The sequence below is a fragment of the Tinamus guttatus genome, unplaced genomic scaffold (assembly GCF_059628265.1).
Source record: "Tinamus guttatus ecotype Peru unplaced genomic scaffold, ASM5962826v1 Tinamus_guttatus_pri_ptg000115l, whole genome shotgun sequence".
Classification (NCBI taxonomy): Eukaryota; Metazoa; Chordata; class Aves; order Tinamiformes; family Tinamidae; genus Tinamus; species Tinamus guttatus.
The window spans coordinates 2000209-2023222 of record NW_028288649.1 but is presented as its reverse complement, the minus strand read 5'-3'; the positions used below and the strand labels follow the sequence as shown (position 1 = coordinate 2023222).

The 23014-nt window shown below is 39.8% G+C and overlaps 1 protein-coding gene across 4 annotated transcripts in view; it reads left to right on the top strand.

The window, feature by feature from the left end:
• TRAK1 (trafficking kinesin protein 1) overlaps nt 1–23014 on the top strand; it is a 73915-nt gene that overhangs the window by 45931 nt on the left and 4970 nt on the right. For 2 of the 4 annotated variants that reach the window (XM_088521072.1, XM_088521069.1), the window contains 11 exons: nt 767–867; nt 1666–1774; nt 3399–3477; nt 3660–3790; nt 4303–4377; nt 5497–5634; nt 6431–6507; nt 8352–8588; nt 9258–9574; nt 13515–13730; nt 21868–21970. In XM_088521072.1, coding sequence (XP_088377198.1) covers nt 767–867; nt 1666–1774; nt 3399–3477; nt 3660–3790; nt 4303–4377; nt 5497–5634; nt 6431–6507; nt 8352–8588; nt 9258–9574; nt 13515–13730; nt 21868–21970 — 1583 coding nt within the window. Of the gene's footprint in view, nt 1–766; nt 868–1665; nt 1775–3398; nt 3478–3659; nt 3791–4302; nt 4378–5496; nt 5635–6430; nt 6508–8351; nt 8589–9257; nt 9575–13514; nt 13845–21867; nt 21971–23014 lie in introns of all 4 variants that reach the window. The other 2 variants (XM_088521070.1, XM_088521068.1) reach the window with 1 other exon arrangement.

The following is a 23014-nucleotide window of genomic DNA, read 5'->3' as shown; positions in this document are numbered from 1 at the left end:
CAATACCTTTTCTTGGAGAGCCACAGTAAGAAATAACCAAGGTTATGTTTGTGAAGGTGACAATTATGGATTATTTCAACCCCGATTCTAATGGATTTTGTTCACTTTGGCTACATGTATATGCTAAATATGAGACTCCCACATACTTCTTTCTTTACTGGATTGGAGTTATGGAGTCATCAAAGACCTGAACTTGACTCAGAAACCAATTGCAGCTTTAACTGTTGCAGCAACCATTCTGTGAGTCTGTGTTGTTCTGCACCTGCAGATCGACTGGCAAGAAAGTCCTAAATGTTACCTTGCCTTGCATGTGTTATAGTAATGTTCTGAAAATCTTCTGAAATTGGAAAAACGTGTCTGTGCCAGGTGGTGACAATCATCACTTAAAATTTAAAATAAAATTAGATTTGGCTTAGTTATGTCATGTTACATTTTGCAGTATCACTGAAATCCATCTATTTCTGTGGATGTGAATTAAGAGGAATGCAATAGAGATTCAGGACTGCTGATCTTAGATATCTGTCTCTCTCACCTTATTTAATAGCAATGTGTATTTACGCTTTTTGCTTTAAAAAAAATAGCTATTTTAAAGTCAGCCATATCCCTGTTTCTAAGTAATAAAGGAACTAGTTCTTGTCTGCTCCAGTCTTGACATCTTGATTTAGTCTGAAGGTGATGCTTGCAGAACGACTAACGGATAGTCTGTTTATTTAAGGATGTGTCTAGAAAAGCCGGTTATAGACCTCGACGCTCTTTCTTTGCGCAGGTTTCTCAGTTGCGCCATGAGCTCTCCATGAAAGATGAGCTGCTCCAGTTTTACACCAGCGCTGCCGAGGAAAGTGAGCCGGAGTCCATCTGTTCCACACCGTAAGTTACCGGTCTGCGGCGCCGCATCCTTGGCGCTAGGCCGGGGCGGTTCGAGCAAAGGTCACAAAATGATTCCTGGGTGGAATGGAGCTCTGAAGGGCACTCTGCGCTCAGATGGTGCGGGGCATCAGCTGGAAAGGCTTGCCCTGGACCAGCTGGCTGCGCAGGTGCCAGCAAGAGGCAGGAGGAGAAAGTACATCAGGAAGCTGCTGACACACACTGAAACTTCCCCGGGAGCTGACCCGGTGTGTCAGTAGTGCAAACACTTGTCCCCATTACCACAGCTCACTGTGCCACGTACCTGTGCACCAGCTACTTGAGTGGCCTTTGGGCTCCAGGAGCCCGAGATGCTTTGAAAAACACGGTGCCCTTCGCAGGGCCAAACACGACACCATTCCCAGGAAAGGAGTGTGGATGGAGGTGCGGGCAGGCTGCTGCCCAGCTGTGCTGCGGCTTTGGGTGGCTCTGTCCCTGCCCACACAGTTACTGCAGCATCCTTGGGAAACAGGGGCAGCGTTAATCAGAAAGCTACTCCGTTGCTCTAATAAGGCTGTTTCTTTCCTCATTGCCTTGGCTGAATAATTCTCCCCAAAGAATTGCGAAGAACTATTTAAAAAGAAAAAAAAAAATAGTTGCATTCTCTTTTAAAATTAATTGGGACTATTTTACTGCCTATGCATACTATCATGAACAAAGGCGTAATTCATGTGACTGCCTGCTCTCCATTCAATCCTTTCTGTTGTGAGACTGGCCGTGTTGCAAGTAAAAATGAGTTAAAGCTGTTGTTTTTGTTACCAGGCTGAAGAGGAATGAATCTTCTTCCTCCGTCCAGAACTACTTTCACTTGGATTCTCTGCAAAAGAAACTCAAGGACCTTGAAGAAGAGAATGTTGTGCTTAGATCAGAGGTGAAATTACTTCCTTTATGTGTCCAGCTTAACTGTCCATTGAATTGCCACAACAGAGGTATTATTAATAAAGTTCTAAGAGTCTAAATAGGAGCACGTAATTCCACGTGTGACACCGATCTCTTCAGTTATTTGATCACCATCCTTTATTCTCCTAAATGAAGGAAGGCTGAAACATGGAAGCTACGTTAAATTCATAGCCATTTCTTTGCCAACAGAAAGTGCTAGGGAGAAGCCTGGAGAAGCACTGCAGTGTGAGCAGGTCGCACAGTGCAGCGTTGCAGTTTGAAACCTCTTAAAAGCCCAACTTCATAGATTAGTTGATGCTCTAGGGTTTGCAGAGTGGCATGTTCTGCCTGGTGCATGATCAGCAGTTGTCAAAATACAAACTGATAGGTAAATATGCATTAAATATCTTCAGTTTATGAGTTTCAAGTCAGACTGTTAAGAATATTGTACTTTTTTCTCTTGTCTGTAACAATATTATTTTTTTCTGTTTCTCAGACTGCACTGAGTTTGGGGGAGAGTTGTGGAGTATATGTTCTTTTTTGTCTTTCTGTTTTTCCCTCCCCTGCCCTCTTCCTTGCCTACCTTGCAATTAAAAATTCAGTCACTAATTTTAGATGAACTTTCAATACAACTTTTAACTTTAAGGCATGTTACAACATTATGAACATGTGGCAGAATATAGCAGCAGAAATACTTTAGAGCGGAGAGTAAATATACCAAACCAGAGTGTCATTACTGTTTTCTACTGCAAATGCAGGACTCATTGCAATTAGGTAGTGTCACAGCTTTGGAGAAGACCCCATGTAAAGGAGAACGCTGTACACGTCCTTGAGAAGTCATGCAAGGAGGATGAGCAGTAGATGGTTTGAGAGTAGTGAAGGTAGGGTTAGCATGGACAGGGACACTGATTCAGGAGCTAACAGGAGAAGCCTGTGCAGCACTATTTACCATTCCAGGGATGCAGACCATGCCAGGGAGGCACAGTTTGGAGCCAGATTTGCAACCTGCAGGTGCAGGCTGTGCATCCCTGTACGTGCCCCCAGTACTGGGAATGCATTAGACTGACTGAGGGGGTGCTGGACAGACCCAGCCTGGTGCAGCCAGGCTCCTCTTGCTGCTCCTAGAGGCCCTAGCACTAAAGGAAAAGCCTGAAAGGAATAGCACTAAGGATTTCTGTGGGATATAGTTACAGCTCCAGACCTTTTAAAAATACTCTCTCTCTTCCCCCCACCCCCAAATTCAAGTATTTAAATCAAACGCTAATCAGTTTGTGGTTATATCCATCTATATTCAGGTGACCCGATCAAGCTCCATATGGGCCTTTTGTTCTAGGGCTTGCTCCTGTTCCAAGTGCACAGGTGGCACCTAGTGGGGACATGGTGACAGTGGTGCCAGTTTCTCTGCCCAGTTGTGTGACTGCTGAACGTTCTCCTGGCCCTGTTTTCCAGAGCGTGAGGGCAAAAAAAAAAAAAAAAAAAAAAGCCCTGTTTCTCACTGTCTTTCTGGAGGAGTGATTTGAAAGGCCTGTCTTTCTGAAGCAGATGGAATTGCAGCAGCAGGCTGGCAAAGGACAAGTGTGCTAATGTAGCATTTTTGATGTGGATTTCTTGAACAGGCCTGTCAGCTGAAGACTGAAACAATAACTTATGAAGAAAAGGAACAACAGCTTGTGAATGATTGTGTAAAAGAGCTGAGTATGTCCATACATTTTTTTTCCTTCTTATTGTTTTCTTTCAAAAATTCCTTATGTGTGTTGGGAAGGGATTCTGCTGAATCAAATCATGCTCTGAAAGAAGTTTTCTTTTGTTCTTTGTGTGTGTGTGTGTTTCCTGCTTTTTGATGTTACAATGTTAATTGTAATCACTTACTTTTAAAGGGGATGCAAACATCCAGATTGCCAACATCTCAGAAGAGTTAGCAAAGAAAACTGAAGATGCTGCCCGGCAACAGGAAGAAATCACCCATCTCCTCTCTCAGATAGTTGATCTGCAGAAAAAGGCAAAAGCTGTAAGACATCCAATTATAAAACTCTTGCTGCGATTCACCACGGTCGTAGCTGGAAGAAAAGTTAAATTTCTTTGAATATCACAACTTCGGAGAATTTTTCCATGCGCCTCATCTGGGCATCCTTGTTTGCTGTTTAGTATCTAACATACTTGATTAGAACATAGGAATTTATCGAAATGTGTGAATATGATATACAGTTGTTAAATATATTTTAAATATTAAGTGCAAAATTCTGTAATAACCTCCTGAAGACTTGAGTAAAAATAATGTATTTATTTCAATGGGAAGATACCCATTTCAGGATTTGGATGTTTATTTGGAAGATAGCGATTGATGCTGGGTAACTTGTATTAACATTTTAAAATCTTGTTTAATTGTTTTTAAACTGACATACTTGTTGGCTAGTGTTGTTGCAGAGACAGTGTGAGAATAGTCAGAATTTCCCTACTTGTAGTACAGGATGCAAACTTCATCACAGAACAGATTTCTACCTTTTCTTTGGTTTATTTTAGTGTGCGGTTGAAAATGAAGAACTTGTTCAGCATTTGGGAGCAGCTAAAGATGCCCAGCGACAGCTCACAGCAGAAGTGAGTACACTGCTTACTATTAAAATAATTTAGTGCTAGGACAGTATCTTTTAGCTTTTCACCCTGAGAGTGTTAACATAATCTGGATCAGAAGCATTAAATGTTACCCTTGCATAAGGAATGAAGGAATATGTATGTATAAGGAATGTTTGTGTTTGTAGCAGAGTTCAAAGTATATCCCTTCCTAATTTCTCTTCCTTCAAGAGGCATATATTTTGGAAAACTGAGGCTTGTGGGCTGTGTAGGAATCCCTTTAGAGGTTGACTTTTCTAGTGGTAGCTTATTTGGGAAAATGAGATAATGCAGAAAAGCTCATTCATACCATATCTGCTCAGCAAATAAAAAAGGACAGTTCAGAACTTGTATTTCTCCTGGGTACTACATTCACAATATGCAGAATAGAAAAAAAAAAAAAAAACAGAATGAATAAAGCCTGATCTTCTGTGGGCATCTGTCATACTTGGTCTAGTTGGTGTCTCGGGTGGGAATGCTAGCTGTAGCTGTTTCTGCAGAAAAGCCATTTATGTCATTTCCCTCTTGTCCTTACAGCAGTGTATTTAAGTAGTTAAGACTTCTGCCCCTCTGCTGAACTCCCGTGAAGTACTTAATGAACTATAATGGTACACTGTCCAAAAGGCATCTGAAAGCAGAGGAGGTGTTGGAGGTTATATTTAGAAGTTTTGATTTTAAAGCTGCCTTAAGCCCTTTGGGACACTGTAAAATGTCATGTTCTTTTCTCATGCTGTTTGCCACTGTGGTGGTCATGACAGTAATCAGGATAATAATAACCAATGTACGTGATCAGGCCAAGGAGGTTTTTAGCCTCAAAACTTTTCCTTGTTGTGGCTTTATGTAGGTACTTAAGAAATGGAGCAAGCTTTTTTTTTTTTTCTTTTTGTTCCCTTACCAACTTTTGATATCAGCAGCATAAGATTTCTATGTTATATTCCTATTACCTATTTCTGTTAATCATGATTTTCATTGATACATAAATTGCGTCTTTTCACCGGGGTGTTCTTTCCAGTCCCGTTACCATTTATCAGTGTTAAAAGAATATGTGGACTTTTTGTGACAGTAGTGCAGCTGATAAGGTCTTACATCCTTTTCTGTATGTCGTAGTTGCGGGAGCTGGAAGACAAGTATGCAGAGTGCATGGAAATGCTTCACGAGGCGCAAGAAGAGCTGAAAAACCTTAGGAACAAGACTATGCCAAATGCCATATCACGTCGGTACCACTCTCTTGGTCTCTTCCCTATGGTAAGTAGGTTTTTTAAAAGGCAGGTGAAAGAAACAGAAGTGTTTGTTGCATCTGAAACACAGCTGAAATGCAGGGACGGGATGCCAGGCTAGACATGAGCGTGGGTGGTTTATTTCTTTTGATACCAGTGAAATACGTGTGCGTATAGTATTGTGGGATACCAGAGCGCCTGTTCTGCATGCCTGGTCCTGAAGCAGGGGGGCTGTGCAATTGGCTGCTTTTTCTGCAGGGTTGTGTAAGATCCAAAGTGCTATACTTGTGCTGAGAGTTATGGGTCGCATTAGTGGATTGTTACACAGTTCTATACATCTTTGTTATTCATCATTCATATATCAGTATACTCCTATATCTGCCAAGATCAGTGAAGGTTTTTTTGGTTATTATTTTGTATTATTTTGTTTTCTCTGTGGGGGAGAATGTTGTGAAAGGGAAAAATGTTTTTTATATGTATTAAACAAGCAAACAAACAAAAAAGCAAAAGTTTTTGCATGAGAGAGGGAGCTATTGAGTTGAGAATATAGATGGGAAGACCAGGGTTCTGTTGTTGCCTGTGATACTCTGTGATATTCTTGTCAAATGTTATCTACGTTATGCCTCCTCCGATGGTAAAGACTGTAGCAGTACAAAATTAAGTTATAACTTGTCATCTAGATAAAATCATTAGTGTTTCAGCTTTCCAATTTTCATTTTTACACCTCTATCTTTTTCTTTTTGTCTAGAAAAGCAGTTTGGGAATGCATATTAATATTGGGAATACTCTGATAGGCATTTGCTTTTTGTTCTTGATTTTAACAGGATTCTCTGGCAGCAGAAATAGAAGGGTCGATGAGGAAAGAACTGCATTTAGATGAACCTGACTCTCCAGACTTGGCGTATGACTGAAAAGCATTGGTTCCTATGTTCTTTAAGAAATTGATTGTATCTGAAGTTAGTTACTGTTTGATAGGAAAGAAAAAGAAACACTAAATAGTTGCACTATTTTACAGGAGTATGACAGAGAGGCATAATAAATTGCCTGGTCTTTGGGTTGTTTATATTTTCAGGTTAAGCTGACAACGGAAACCACCCAAACACAGACTTTACCTTGTCTTTGCAACTTCACCTGCATTCTTGGGTGCTGCAAATGTGGGTCTGAGAAAGAAAAAGCGTTGGTTTTCCTGTGTGTTATCATGCAAGTTTATGATTAAGGAGGCAGGTTCTGTTTCTTGGACCCTCTTTTAGGTTCTCATAGTAGAAATTACTAAGTAATCATTGGTATAATCCGTGTTCTGAGAAGACTATCATTGAAAATGGATTCAGGGCAGTTGTGTAACAGGCATCAAACTGAATAGTCAGGTGAGTGGCAGTAGGAAGCCCTTATGTTATAGTTCTCCTGAGTTAAGTAAGACAGTGGTTTGAAACAAGTGAAGTACTTCTGAAACTCCAAAAGCTAAAGGAAGTTGCAGTGTGGCAGAAATGACCTTACTGACCTAAGTTGCAACAAGTCTATCTCGCCTATTTGTACAAAGCACAGGCTTTAACAAAGTAAGATGCAAAATCAGAAAGATGCAAAATCAAAAAGATGAGAGCATGTTCAAACCCCATAGGATCCTTTTGCCCCTCCAGAGTTGTCTAACTTAGGGCTAGTTTGATAACTTTAAAATTTCTTCTCCATTAGTATGGGTGTGCTGAGGATTGGACATCTTTTTTTGGTTTCATAGTTTCTCCGGGTTTTACTCATCTGGTTGTCGGTGGCGACTGTAAGGATGGCGGGACTGCTTGTAGGTAGATGTCCTTACATTCAGCCCTCTAGACACAACCTACTGTAGATTTGGAGGCTGCACACAGTGGATGCAACTAATGCAACTTTCTAATCCATGGACAGAAAGATAAAAACTGAATGACTTTGAATAGTGTAAGGCATACTGTTGCTGAAACACTTGCAGCGTTACCTTCAAGTGTGCTGTTCTTGTGTTCAGCCAGTGTTGAACAATAAAGCAAAGCAGCAAGGATGCTTTTGTAAGGTGATGTGGGGCAGGTTTACTTCAAGTAATTTGTGAAGAATTAATCTTAATTCCAAAGCAGATGAACAAAGTTACTTTTGCAATTAGGGTAATGGTGATGAAGAACGGACTTCTGAAGTAGGTCAAAATTGAGATTTCCAGCCTTTACAGCCTCTTCAGGTTGTGGGTGCATGTTACATGTGGGCTTTTTTGTGTGTGTTTTATTTTTGTTTGTTTTTAATGCTGGTTAGGGGAGTAGGAAATTCTTTATGAAAAGAAAAGATACAAGTCCTGCTTGCACTGAGGACACTCAGCAGAATTAATCCAAATTTCGCTCTCAAAATGGATTAGCTTAGTTCATAGTTAGGAGTTGATTTTTTTTTTTAAATTCATTTCCACACAGTGGTTTTGTGAGGTTTTTAGCCAATCCACGGAAATGCCCTTTCATTTAATTTGGTTTAATATTTGAGGGGGGTGGGGCACATAATTCTCATATATTCTGCCTAAAATATGTTTGATAATGAAGAAGGTGCCAGTTGATGTATTGAATGTAATGGCCAAATTCTGTGGTAAATATTAGACTCCGCATAATTTTTTTTACGGATCTTTGTAAGGACAAGACAGCACGAGTAGGGGGAGGTGATAGAAATGGTCATTATTGAGCTGCTACCTGTTTGTTCTTGAGGATAGATGTTTCTCCACCGTGTGATTGTTAATTATATTTGTCTTGCCAGTCATCAGAAGCGGGTCTTCGAGACAGTCAGAAATGTAAACCAAGTTGTCAAGCAGAGATCCATGACTCCATCACCAATGAATATTCCGGGCTCTAACCAGTCGTCTGCTATGAACTCAGTTATTTCTAGTTGCATCAGCACTCCGCGTTCCAGCTTCTATGGGGGAGACATCTCCAGCATTATGATAGACAACAAGACCAATAGCATCATCCTAGGGACAGAATCTGGTGACAATGGGTTAGTACTTCAGGACCAAACTGTGGGTTTTTTTTCCTTATATATGAGGCAAAGTGTTTCCATTTTCCTCTATCTCATGTTGTGCAGGCCAGAACAGTGACCTGCATTTTCAAAAGTGATTTGATTTTGTGTGTTTAATTCTTTAGCACTGAGGTTTTTTTTTTAAAGGCTTTTATAAACTTCTGTATATCAATCTCTGCAAATACATGTGTTTTGAGATGCATCATCACCAGATGGTGTGAAACCACTTTTTGCTAATATCCCAAAACAAACAATGAATATTTGCCACTGTAGTACAGTTTTGTGACTCACTGATACATTCTTGTAGCGTTGGCTATGTAAGAGTTGGCCTGATCACTTGAGTTTGTATTACAATGAGACCAGCAGTAACAAGAAGCTTCTTTCCTCTTTGTAGGAGGAAGCTCTTGATTAAAGCACAACTTTTCTAACCAGCAGTTTTTAAGAGGAGCTAGCCTTCTGGAACAGTTTAGTATGGAAGACAGAAAGTATCAGTGTTTAGCTTTGAGCTCCCCTGGAGCATGTTGTCCCAGACACAGAAATTTAAAGATTTTGAAGTATGTCTCAAAATTCTCCGTGAAAGCTTTAAGCTTCTCAAAGTGTTTTTCTTTTCCTTACATCTGTTTGTTTTCCTCCCCTGCTATGCTCTAGAAATGAAGATAGAATGAAGAAGCCTGGAACCCCAGGGACACCAGGTTCCAGTGACCTAGAGACTGCCATTCGTAGGCTGTCCCTTAGGCGGGAGAATTACCTTTCGGAGAGAAAGTTCTTTGAAGAAGAGCAGGAAAGGAAGTTGCGGGAACTGGCGGAAAAGGGCCAACTCCATAGTGGCTCCGTGACTCCTACAGAGAGCATCATGTCACTGGGAACTCACTCCAGATTTTCAGAATTCACTGGATATTCGGGAATGTCTATCAGCAGTCGATCCTACCTGCCAGAGAAGCTCCAGATTGTGAAGCCCCTAGAAGGTGATAACAAAGGGCCTCGGCCTTTATCTGTTCTTCTTAGTGACTCTTTGTGGTCTCTCATCCACCAGCAGAAAGCAGGAAATCTTTGCAATACGTATTCTTTTTACTTTAGAGACAGTAATCCACGCTGTTGGTTTGAACTCTTCTAACTACTATTTTTTTCAGAAGCCTTAAAAGTCGATTAGGAAAAGAAAACCGTCCAACAACAGAACAAAATAAATGTTGCAGGTCATGCATGCATCAGTAGTGCAGCCTCATAGGTGACCTAAGTCTTCACCTTACTATTTCATATTTAAAGAAGAAAGGTGATTCAGTATCCAAAATAGAATATTAGCAGGTGCTCAAAAGCTACAGATTAGTTCATCAAATCCCCATTTTGCAAAGAAGTGTCTGCAAAGACCTTTACTTATTTCAGGTACTGCAGGTGGTCTAACGGGGCTGCTTCTGTGATTAGAAGTGGCTTTTGAACTTCAGTTGGCTGTCTTGAGTTGACAGGCAATGAGTCTCTGACTTCCTATGCAAAATACCATGCTATTTTAGCCAAATTTCATCTATATATCTTCTTAGAACAAATCAAAATACAAGTAGGTGGTCAGGGCTAGAGCTTTGTTTCAGGAGTAATTACATTTCTGCAGTCTGCCTAGCAAAGCAGACAGAGCACATAGGAATAATATATTCTACCTGGCTTTCTTTAGTCTTTTCAGGTTAGTACTCACCATTAAGACTGAGTAAATTCATTCAGGATTAAGCAAAAGTAATCTGTATTGCCATAGTACTTCCGAGGGTGATATTTATGTGATTTAGCCTTGGTTTCACAGTGGAATTTTTTTTTTGATAACTGTTGTGTTAGATTATACTATTTCTGCATGTAATAATTTCAGCATTTCCTTTTATCATGACACATTTTCAGAAACAAAACCCTTTTTGTGCTCTGGCAAGTGTCATGTTATGTCTACCTGTTCAAATGAAAACAGAGCCACAATGCCCAAATCCCTTATTTCTAATAGCTCCTAGTAATATATTTTCTTGATTGCTTTCAAACGACTATAGAATTCTTCTATCACATGCGAAAAGGGCTGATTCAACATCTTTGCAGTTACTGATTGCTACCACTGTAATAGATTTCTGTCACTATCCCATTATATCTGTTTTTCTTCCAATAAACTATTTCAGTCTTCACCTTTCTGTCTGTTTTTTCCCCAGTTTTGTTCACTGTTCTTTTTCGCCTTAAGATATCGAGCCTTTTAAATACTACTTATGTTTGTTTTGCATCTAATTTGTGACTTGTTGATATCTTCTTGGTGTTTGTTATCTTTTGTTAAAAACCTGCTTATTGATTCTGTTCATTTCTTTGGCTTAGTTTTTTTCTCTAGGAATTTTCTATTAAGTTTAACATTTTCTTCAACTTCATTCTATTCATAGATAAACTGAGTAATTTAATGCTACTGTAGCAAAATACATCCGGTTGTCAGCTGTTGTGTCTTTTTATTATCATTTTCCTATGAGAGCTTATGCCATAGAAATGAGGGAAGAAAAGATAGCTCTATAATGCATTCCAGGTTAGTGGCTTTTGCTGCTTTAAAAGCCCTTTAAATCTCACAGCAAAAGAGATTAAGTCTCACAGTAAAAGAGACAAGATGACACAAGCACTAAGAAATGCATCCCATTCCTACATCTTTAAAAGAAAAAATATTTGTTTTGGTCAAATAAGATGACTGCTTGATTTTGATTAAGTTGCTTTTGATACATAGTGTTTTGGTTTTTTACTATGAATCTGCAGCTTCTTAGATCATGAGCACAAAACAGAGCTCCCCCTGTTCCGTATGAAAACTAAACCTTGGACTAATAATATCTTTACCCATTTTGCAATCATGGCACCAACACACTGCAAGTATCCCGTGACCACTGTGCCACACATGCGACCTTCCACGTATCAGGAAGAGAAGAACAAAGGTCACTTGCTTAATTCAGATGCTCATTTTGCTCTTAAATTTCATCTCACTTCAGCCTACCAGTCCCACTTTTCCAGGCCAGCTCCCTCATGCCAACTGTTCTTGGTAACATAGTTTACAAAATTATTGGTATTGGTGTCTTTTGTTGAAAATAGGGGTAATACTCTTGTTCTTCCCCGCTGCTCTCAATCATAAGAGCATTGACAGCTATTACATTGCTTTCTGTGCTTCATTTTGTGTATGGAAAAGTAAATGCTCCCTTGCAAACATTTAATGAGATCAAGATTAGGGTAACTGAGGTGCAGAGAAACTTGAACATCCTTCTCTGTCCTGCAGCCGAGCCTGTTTTGATTTCCAGTTTCCAGAAGCTTCTGATAACGTGTAATGTCAATGGAACTGTTAAAGCTTAAAATGCAGTTATTGTGGTGAATATATTTTCACAGGAAAGATTTTTAAAAATTGTCATTTTAATGCTTGTACTCTGTAGAGTTTATGTGAGTATAAATTTGTGATGATTTATAAGGCAAAAAAAAGATTACTGCTTTGGAAGCTTATGCATAGAAGAATCAACAATAGGGTTTTATGTTTGCATGCACTGTATGCATAAAAACTTCAGCTGAGAATATTGTCATACAGTGAAGCTCTACTCTCTGCTCAAGACTCAGCAATTTTTGGCAGTTGTCCATATTCTGAAACCTTTTTTTTAATGCAGAAGTACAAAAACTTGAGCTCTGAGGCAATTTAGAAATGTATGTGAATAAGGAGGGTGTTTTTTTGTGTGTGTGTTTGCTTTTTGTTTTGTTTTGTTAGAGTTATTTTCTTGGAGTTGTAATGGCTTCTGCTTCGGGAGCCTCAGTGGTACCAATCAGTCTAGATCCTACTTCGTTCCTCAAAATCCTATAAATGTAAATATACATTTATACCTAGATGTCCTCTTGCACATGCATTCATCTGAAATAACTTGCATTGCAGAAAATGTGAATAAGGATGTTCTGCTTGCATTGCAGGACCTAGAATAAATAGTTTTAAGGCAAATATTACACAGTAGTGATTGGCAGGTGCACATGGGAAACGTCTGACTCTTGTGAGCAGTGTTTAATCACACTGCTTGAGGAATCAGATAAATCTTCCCCTGATTTTAGTGGGCCCAGCTCAGCGTATCTATCAGTGTAATGTGCCGCATTGCTTTTTCTGACTCACTGTCTCATATTGAACACTAGAGTATTGCAATGTTGTTCTCTTTAAAATGCACCTCTTTCCTCACTCAGAACATTTTACTGCCAAGGATGAAGCTGCAGGTACAGTAGCGTATGGCTGTAGAGTAGTGACCTCCTGTAGGATGGCTGTAGAGTAGTGACCTCTTGTAGGATAGGGGCTCAGATAGGAGCCATGCAGGTACTTAGACTTGACACATGGATCAGAGCTGTTATCTGCTTATATGAGCCTGGAGTTGATGTGGCTTTCTAACATATGTTAGAATGTGGAAGTTACTCTATCATCTGTATAGTTGCTGTTTTCCTGTGAGTCATGGTAGTAAATTCTACCATGTTTCTACCTCCTTTCTTCATGCAAGCAGGATTACATAGTATATGTTCCTAGAGCTGTCTGTGGTGATGTTCAGCCTAACTGTTGAATATGAATTCTTTCTAGTCCTGCTGAAGCCTGTAAATTTAGGGTGATAAGAGTATTGATGACGAGGGGAGGTGCACGTGCACAAGAAGGTCACATCAGACTGCCAGACGTAGCCTCTCGAGTGCTTATGTGACCAGTTCACCTAACACTGGTCTGGAAAAGCTGATGAATAACTGAAGCAGTTTTCCCTATAGCATGTCTTCTTAGCGATATTTCTGCTAGTTCACAGACGCTTCAAACCTTTAGTGGGGCTGAGATTTGGATGTCTGCATAAATAAACTGCTTAAATATTTCTGCCTTTTGGATGCGAGATTGCTTGCTGATTTATTTTGGTGTTCTCTCTGTTCCCTTTCAAGGTTCTGCCACTTTGCACCACTGGCAGCAGCTGGCTCAGCCTCACCTGGGTGGGATCCTGGACCCGAGGCCCGGGGTTGTCACTAAGGGCTTCAGGACCCTGGACCTCGACCTGGATGAAGTGTACTGCCTTAATGACTATGAGGAAGATGAGACAGGTGACATTTCTTACAAGGGCCTAACTACCTCGACGCCAGTTCAGCACACAGAGACCTCAGGTGAGAGGTCACAAGCACAAGTGACTGTTTCAGACAGCAAGAATAACCCCAGCCAATCTCAGGCTTTCACAGAGGAGATGCAGGAGGCCGCGACTGACGATGATGAGGGGTCTGGTGAGGGAAACTCATTAAGTCCAGTAAAACTGACATCTTTAGAGGATTTTGATTACTGGGCCATTCTCGCATCTCTCCAGAGCAGCATTCATAGTATTGCTTTGTGTGTAGCGTCTGCACGTTAATGCGTGCAATAGAACATAACCATTCTAACATTAACTCAAAAATCCTTTCTTTAATAATCCTTTAATTTGACTTTTTTTTTCCTTTGGTAACAGCATTTGTGGTCAATAGTTTACTCTATTTTGATAAGAGAAGGCTGCTAAAAGGAAGTGGTTCATTCACAAAGCCTTGTGCGGGCTTGTATGTGTATTCAGTGCACTCTCTTCACAGAGTTTATAATGTATAGGCTATATATATATTGTATGCTTCTAGTACAGATATTTTCTTGACTGTTCATGAGGGATGATGCTATGCTTTAGCTTCTGTGCTTTGGAAAAAAGCAGAGGCAAAATAATGACAAAAGGTGCATCTAAGTTGCTTTTATTGAAACATATAGAAGTGCCTTGAAAAACAAGCAAAGCAATTCTGCAGGTTGAATTCAGTTGCCTCACATGGTGTACCTGTTTTTTAATTCTCAGTGAGAAAAACTCAGTGGATATATAAAAAAAAAATTAAAGAATGTCTTTATGTGGAGAATAATGACATTTCCCTCATCTCCTATCAACTGCATTATTCTTAAATTTTATCCTTTTTATTTATATCATGTTAGCACTTAAGTATTTTCAATGACTCACTACTGTTTGGTGTGTTAAATACTCTGAACTGATTGTTGCCGTCCTTGACGGGATGGGGCTGTTTAGATTTTTTGTTTGTTTAACAATCTTTAGAGAGCACTAGTCTTTGGTAGGATGGTAAGATTTGCCATAGGAGCAGAACTGTATTTAGTCCTAGCCCTACTTTCTTTATTTTTTTTCCTGTTTTTAATAAGATTCATCTACTTGGTCTTTAGAAAATCAGGTGGTGTCTCAGGGCCAGTTGATAATATTCAGGGCTAATTGATAATATTTCTTTGCTGCTTTTGTGAAGTACAGAATATCCTCAGTTCTCACTAAAGAGTAGCAGTGCAGTATTCTAAACTTTTGAAAATAAGCTACCGCTTGCAGTCAGTTATAGTAAGATTAAATTCACTTTAGCCTATGAAATCTATTGTCCAGAAACACCAATTATACAAGCTTTTTTTAAGCTTCTTTTTTTTTTTTAGCTTTTTTAGCTTTTTTTCTTTCTTTCTTTCTTTTTTTTTGTTAATGTAGAAATGAATAAGGCCTCAGCTAGAGTTCTGTGCAAGTTTGGATATTGTCCAGGCATTTACCATTCAAAGAGTCCAAATAACAATAGCAAGAAAAGCTGGAGATCTAGAAAACATAGATTATGATAAAAGACAGAAATATCTGGCTTTATTTATTTTTCCTACAAAAGAAACGATTAAAGAGAAGATAAGTCATGTATTTTTAAAAGGTGTTGTTGCAGAGAGAAAGAAAACAAGCAATCCTCCATATAATCAGGACAAAATAATTGCACAAAAAAAGGCTATCTAGGTTGCATCTTGGGGAAAGATTTTTCTAATTATAAAGACAGCAAGCACCAAAGTTTATCATGGATGCACAAACATATATGCACATATGTATCTATGTGTGGTTTTTTTAAAAACAAAACAGATTAGAAAGATGATAGTGGGTAAGGATATGGGAGAATTCTGGGTTTGGAGCAGAAAAACAAATTTAGACCTATCCTGCGATTACAAATTGGCAAGAAAGATTTGCATTCCCTTCTGTTTCTCCTTCCATTACAGTCTGGATACAGCTCACGGTAGAGAAGGCTGTTTCCTAGCTCCTCCCCACACTGTGGGAGGATTTTAGTTATCTCTGACATTGTTTCCAAAGCATATTTTCTACCTTAGAAAATAGCAAGTAGCTAAAAATCTACAAAACTGTTCTGCTAGTAATCTCTTTTCAGCTTGCATTGTTTGCTGAATTATTTTGACCTAAAATTTCCCAACCTTTACCCTTTCTTGAGATGGCCCAGCTGCACAGGACATAAGAGCACTCGTGTGCTGCCACAGTATTGCTGGTTGTTTTACCCAAACGCACGAGTGAGGCTGCGGCCGTATCTGCTTTCCCTGGAAGCAGCTTTCCCGGTGGCTCACACGGAAGAGCTGCTGTGGGCGTTCTTGGTGTAGGCACTTAAGCCTGGCCAGGCTTCCTGCAGCGCGTGGTCTTTCCGCTGCAGAAGAGTTTATGGGGCCAGGTGGGTGTTTGGTTCACCCTTGGCGTTCCCGGGTGTTGAAGTGTGCAGCTGCTGCTCCTCGCTGTTCTTCTGGCCCCTCGCGGGTTCCTTGCCAGGAGCTGCCACGCGAGGAGGGCCCCGGCGCCGCGCTGTGTCGGACGTGGGCTCCCCTCGGGCGCTGTCACAAGCGCGAGACTGTGACCTCGCTCCTGCGGGACCTGGTAGAGTCCCAGGAGTGTCTTCCTTTATATCCAAGGAGAGCTCCAATGTGAAAACTCCAGTTGAAGAGGTTCATACAAACCAGGAGGTACCTCCTTGCGCTTGCTTTTGGCAAGCCACAGAGTCTGCCAGGCTACAAGTGCTGCTCTTTTAGTGTTAGAGCAAAATGTTGCAGGAAATGGAGTGTCTTCAAGGATCGTTCCCCGCAGGTGTGCATCGTGTTAACCTTCCCGGTAGGTGTCTGCATCACTTGCTCTGTGTGCTTTGAAGGTTCACTCTTACCCTTTTGGCAAAGAAGATGAGGTGCCATTCTTAGTGCCATTTCATGGGTGCATTCAGGTGCTGCTCCTCTGCGTGAATTTGAGATGAGCCCTAAGAAGTCTTTTTAGTGTCTGGATCCAGGAAAGCAAATGTTGCTAGTAGTGCCAAAGATCTCTTGTAGCCAAATCATGTACATTAGGAGCACAGTATCAGTTGTTCCTTCCTGAGTGTTGGTCAGAAATCATTTTGTATTGTTCTGTTTTCTAGGTAAGAACAAGTGATGGTCCTTATTTTTTTTCTCTTCTAAAGTTACGAACAGTAATATGCCTGTCAACTAGCTTCCTTAATACGCATTCAGATTATATCCTGAATATGACACTGAGCATATTTGGAAGAAATGAATATAAGCATAAATTATGGCCTGCAGTTGGTTTGATGGAGTTTTGTAAACCAACAACTTGTGTGTGGGCTCAGTAGCCTAATTGGGAATTATAAATTTAATTTTATGTTACTTGAATGGAGACTTTCACCAAAATTGGAATGGTGAAGAAGTTGTAGGAGACGGTTGTATAAAGATCATCTAGGACATGTATCTTTTACAGCACAGATTTTTTAGTCACTTTAGTATGCTTTGATTCTTTAAAAGGAATTGTAGTATATCATAAAAATGTACAGACTCTATTTTTTAACTCATTGTCTTTCAGGTGCGTGTTGTCTTGTGCAAAGTCTGAAAGCCATTTTGCAGCTGAAACAACTCTTGTTTAATTCAATTCAGGTTGTGCTGAATTGGGTACAGGAACTGATCCTTCAGGACTTGTTGCTTATTAGTTCCATTGATTTACTTGTTTTGCTTTCAATGGAAAATGTTCATGTGGGTTTACAGGATCAGCTCTCCTTACTTCATTTATCAGCCTAAACAGTGGCATAGAGATCTTTCCAGATAAATGCCTAGAATTATGAGAAAACATAAGAAATGCCTTAAGTCTGAGTTATTTTATATTAGGATGCTTTTAAGAGATTATCATTGTATAGAAAAGTAATGTTATAAATTGTCTTAGAAGTAAGGTATTGATGTGTATATAAATATTTCTTTTTTACTGTTATGAATATTTCATACATTATTGCTTTAAGAGAAAAGTGTCAGCATTTAAGCTCTGTGCTTGTTAAAATGTTAGACGTTCGATGCGGGTCTCTAGTCTGCATAAAATTCATAACTTTTCACATCTGTACTTCATGATTGTATGCATATGATGAGCATACCTCAGCCAAAAGAAAGCGAAAAATATCCTATCCAAAGAATACTTGCCTTTGCTCAGTTTTTAATGTCTTGTAGTTCTGAAAGGTAAAATAAATGGGAAGTCTGGAAATTTAGATCTTCAGAAAAGAATGTCATTGTCACTTGCTTAAGGAACATAAAAGTAATGTTCGTGACATGGAAGTGCAGCTTCTTGGAGGTTCTGAGCATTCAGATACCGCTGTTACTGAAGAACATTTCTTTCAGGAGGCACCTACACCGCTGCAGCATGGCGCCATACGTGGATTTTACAGCTATTGTGTTTGTCTGTTTTGTTCTTATAGTTGTTAACCTCTGTTTGCCTTTCTTCTCTGAACATTACTACACACTGCTACAAAAAGGTTTTGGAATACATACGTACAACCCTACCCCAGCACCGGCTGTTTGCATGCTTGTACTTAAACAGGTGGTTTTTTTTAACTGTCAGCTTTCAGTCAGACTGGCTCAACACTGCAGCTTATGTATTTTGTACCCATGTGAAGTACCTTCCTATAGACATTCTTTGTTTTCAGTCCAGCATGTATTTAAGCTAATCTGCAATATGTATTGATGTGTCCGCTCCAGAGACTTATCCCATAGTCTCCCTGCTCTCAGCCAAGGGTTTTCAGTGCAGGTAGCCCTGGGCATCAACATCTTCACCTCCTATCAGCAGGAGGGGGTGACCTCTCCTGAAGCAGCAATCTTGTCCTGCCCTGGCTGCTTTCATGGCATGTTTCTGCCACCTGATTTTCAGGAATTTCTCCTTGCCTGAGAATGGATTTGCTGGCACAGAGTGCCAAAAGTGAAGCCTCTAGCCTGTATCCCAAATGATACCACTGGAAAATGACCTTTATAGTTCTAGTTAGAGCTATTTGCTCTAACTTTGAATCTTTCTCTGCACGAGCTGATTGAAAACCCAGGTCCAGTGGTTTCTATGAGGATTCCCTGAGCAGAAGGATGTGTCCCAAACTCATCCATTAGGCTGCCAGCACCAAGCAGACTGGGCGCCTGTAAGCTCGGAGTCTTCAAGTAGGACCTGAGAAAAGCTCTGGGCTGGGTAAAATCAGCTTTGAGGAGCTGGGGGCTGTGCTTGGCCAGAAGATGGAGCTCTGCAGTCAGCTTCTAGATTAGGGCCTATTTTGCAGTACTTTACAGCATGCTTTTGCAGCAGTGTTTGTGCTTAGAAGACTCTATTTTGGCTGTGCTTCTTTGTTTCCGAAATGCCTAAGAAATGATTGAGAGAGTTTAAAAGCAATGACAAAGTTTTAGTCTGATTTTGAATTTAGCAGGAAAATCCACCTAGAGTTTGCTTTGTGGTTTCCCGATGCAAAAATGTCATGTAATTTCTGTACTCTTTGTTAAACATTGTGTTATGTACAAATGGTTTTTCATGCAGATGTGAACCTTTGTTGTTAACCATCCACTTCTTTGAATAAGAGGGTATAATAAAAAGTATTTGCTTACACCCTTGGGCACATGGAACAGGTGTTCCTGTACTTGAATCTGTATAAAACAGATGAAAAAGGGTCCTGCGGATAAAACCTTTTACCCATTGGAGTTGCACATCTTTGACTAGAAAGATAAGTTTTGCATACTGAAAAGGATTTCCCTTTAAACTTTGCACTGTTTTTCATCATGATTTAGTTTCATATATAAAACAATGGTTTGCTGTACATGTGAAGATAGTTTTTCTAGTTATAAACTTACATTCTACTTCTTCCTCAGTTTATTCCATTTCAGGATTTGATCTTTCTTATTTAAAACTGTTCTGCTAGGAATATTTAAAACTGTTCTGCTAGGAATGAATCATTTTGTTTCCGTTTTATGAACTTTGTTCGTTTACAGCAACAGGTTCTCACTGTCTTTGTATTACATCCAAAGGATGGAAAATGCAACAGCAATAAGATACACCCCATTGTTGACTGAAGGAGGATGAAGATGGTACAGGACTTTCTTAGTGGTATTTGAGGGTGGAATACGTCTTTGGAAATTGATTTTAATTTTTTTTGATCACTTAAATTTGCCTCCTCTTACTAGGATCAATGATTTCTCTACTTTTAGCAGCCTTCTCCTATCTCAGACTCATTAATGGCAATGAGTCTTGCTTTTGCTAATGCAGCTATATATCTTCAATGTGCTTGTTTCCAATCAGAATGTCCAATGGATTTTACAAACTGGGAAATACAGTTTCTGTATTACAGCTGTGTGCTTCTTTGGGTTGAGCTTGCAATCCTAAGCTAGCATTTGCTTTACTCTGTTCTCTATTCATCATCCAGGGAGAATTGCTTTGTTTCTGCTTAGTTATGTCTAAGTCCTCTTTTTGCTAAATAACCATTTTTTTTCATGTCCAGTTACCTCAGCTTTTTCTCCAGATTTTGTTTTAACTCTCTACGATATGGAGAGAATCATGATTGCTAGGCTGTGCTCCCTTGTAATAGCTTTTATATTGTTCATACTAATCTCTAAAGCAACTGGATTCCTGAAGCATCATAATTACCGTCTCTGGAGGTGAAGTAGAGCTTATTGTTATGTTATGCTGTGCTGACATTTCAGTGTGTTAACATGACACTCCAGTATGGGTGTTTCTTTTTTTTTTTTTTTTTTTTATATCTTTCTTTAACGCATAGTGATACATCTCTAACATTGACTGGATGGACAAGTTAGCTCAAGTCACACGTTTGCTCAGTCACTTCTGCTTCCACGGTTCACACTCCCCATGCTCTACCCTTCACACACTGCTGATCTGCTGTGTCCTTAAAGGACTACCCAACTGCACACACTATTTTTGTGCTGTGATACTTTTTTTTATAAATGAAAAAGGGAACACAGCCACAATTAAGACTTGCCTTGCTTCTGCTAAGCATCTCTGGAATTTCAGAATGGTGTCTGGTCCAGCTGGTCTGTCTGTCTGTCCTTTGCAATGTGTTAATAGTTGTGTACTGTAGTATTAAAATGTGGCTTACTAAGGGAATGGCTCAGAGGGTTGGGCAGAACTGAGAGGGAGGGAGTTGCACACAGTTTTTATTGTGCATGTCTTTTGATCACAGCTAATTTTGGTTATTAAGTAAGATAACCTACGCAATCATGATATTTTTGATACAATATTTAACTCTGAGTGTTTTTCAATCAGCTTTTCAGATGCATGGCTCTTAAATTTTCTAATTATTTTGCAGTGTCCACAGCTGCATTGTACAGCAAATTACTAAAGTGTTGTAACAAAACAAAAAATTGGCTCAAGTGCTTTGTTTTTTGCTTTGTTTTATATTGAATTGTGTTGCTTCTTTCCCCGATTATTGATAATTTGACATCTTTACAGCTGTGTTTGATGGAACTATTCACAAATATTCAAAAACTATTCACAAAAAAACAAAAAAAAAATGCTACATAGTGCAGCTGAGGGCATACGTTTTTAAACAACCTTAAAAACACATGCACAAAAGAATTGTTACAGATGTGCAGTAGTGGATCCAAACAGCTGCCTGTCTATAATGGTGGATGGGAAAAGCTGAATAGAGAAATAAGCACTATGCAGATCCCTCATACCCGACTCTTCAATGTGTGTTCCTATAGCATTAGCAAGCTGGATCCATTACTGAAAAGAAAAGTAATGGGGATACCTTTTAGTGGATCAATCTAAAACCTGAAATGCGTGAGCATTCAGAAAAGCCTTAGTGCTCCTGGGCTGGTCCTAGCAAACATCTGCTGTAACTTCCTACTGAAAAAGCTGCTGGTTTGGATGAGAACTAGCATTTCAAGGACTATCTTGTCTAAAGCTGTTTTGAGCAAGACTTGCTTGCACTTTTAGTGGTCAGGAAGTTTCAGCACAGCTTTTCAGTACTGGCCTTGGAGTCCTGGATATCCTTATTTGGAGAAAAGTATCTCTTGGAACACTATAATGCTCATGTGTTTTGCTTTTCTTGCATTGATCCTGTGTGAGGTACCTCATCACTTTTTGCATCTGTCGTACCAACACGCAGAAGTTTTTTCTTTCTTTTTGTGTACAAAATGCAAAGAATTTGCTTTTTTTTTTTTTTTTTAATTTAGTACCTCATCCTGGGAAGTGCATGTCACAAACCAACTCCACCTTCACCTTCACCACCTGCCGCATTCTGCACCCCTCTGATGAACTCACACGAGTCACTCCAAGGTAAGGGTTTCTTGTCGTGGCCCAAACTAAGTCAGCTCCATCAGAGTTCCCCCACGGAGGACATGAAAAGCAGTGGTGTAAGGAAAAGCATTAGCCATGTTGGTGGAATATAACAGACCCCTCAAATGATTCTTCTCATGTCTAGTTCATCCAACTTGATTTTATTTGAGAGGCATATATGATGCTTTGCAGAGGCAACCAAAATACCTTGTTTTTTATTCTGTAATTTAAAAATTGCAGAATCAGATATAACTCAGCTGGCTTTTGCTGCTGCTTTTGATTGCTTTTGCACCAGAACAAGTTACAGGCCCTATATGAATGGTCTTTGCCGTTGCACTGACCAAAGTATGCATTCCCCATCTCATCTAAACAGAGAAGAGTGCCTTTCAGGGAGGAAGAATTAAAACACAGAAGAAAAAGGCAGAAGCAAGTAAAGAAGTGCAATAACATGCTTCATTGGGGTCCACAGAGTACATGAGGAACAGAGGGAACATTACTTAATCACAAACACAGAACTGGCTACTGTGTTCTTTGGTGCAGCTGTTGAAAAGAATTAATAGCAGCTAGACTGAAGCTAGTGAGTTGCTTTCATAGGAGCTATAAGCATGTATCGGCAAACCCTTTTGGAAAGTAAAGACCTAGAATTGGAAATGGTGAATGACTTTTGTACCTGAAGAGTGAACTTTCCTTCCTTAGCAAATCTGAAATCAGTTAAGTGTTTATTCTGATTATAAAGACAGTGTGCCATTGGGTAGGCACCTGCTCACAAATGATGCAGCTGTGCTTGTTTAGACAGCAGCTGGGCACTGGTTACCTAAGGGATGCATGAGAAGTAAGGGTTTTAAATATGGGCACCTGCAAGGTGATAAATACCTGGAAAGGAAATAGGTGGTCATGACATGTGATTTCTGTTTCTCTTTCTGAAGGAAGCTAGTTCATCGTGGCCCAGCTGATTTTTCTCTTCTCTGTCTTCTGTCTTCCTTTCCATTCAATGCTGTTACTTCCCATCGTGTTGTTACTTCCCAATTTCTTGTTGCAGCCAAG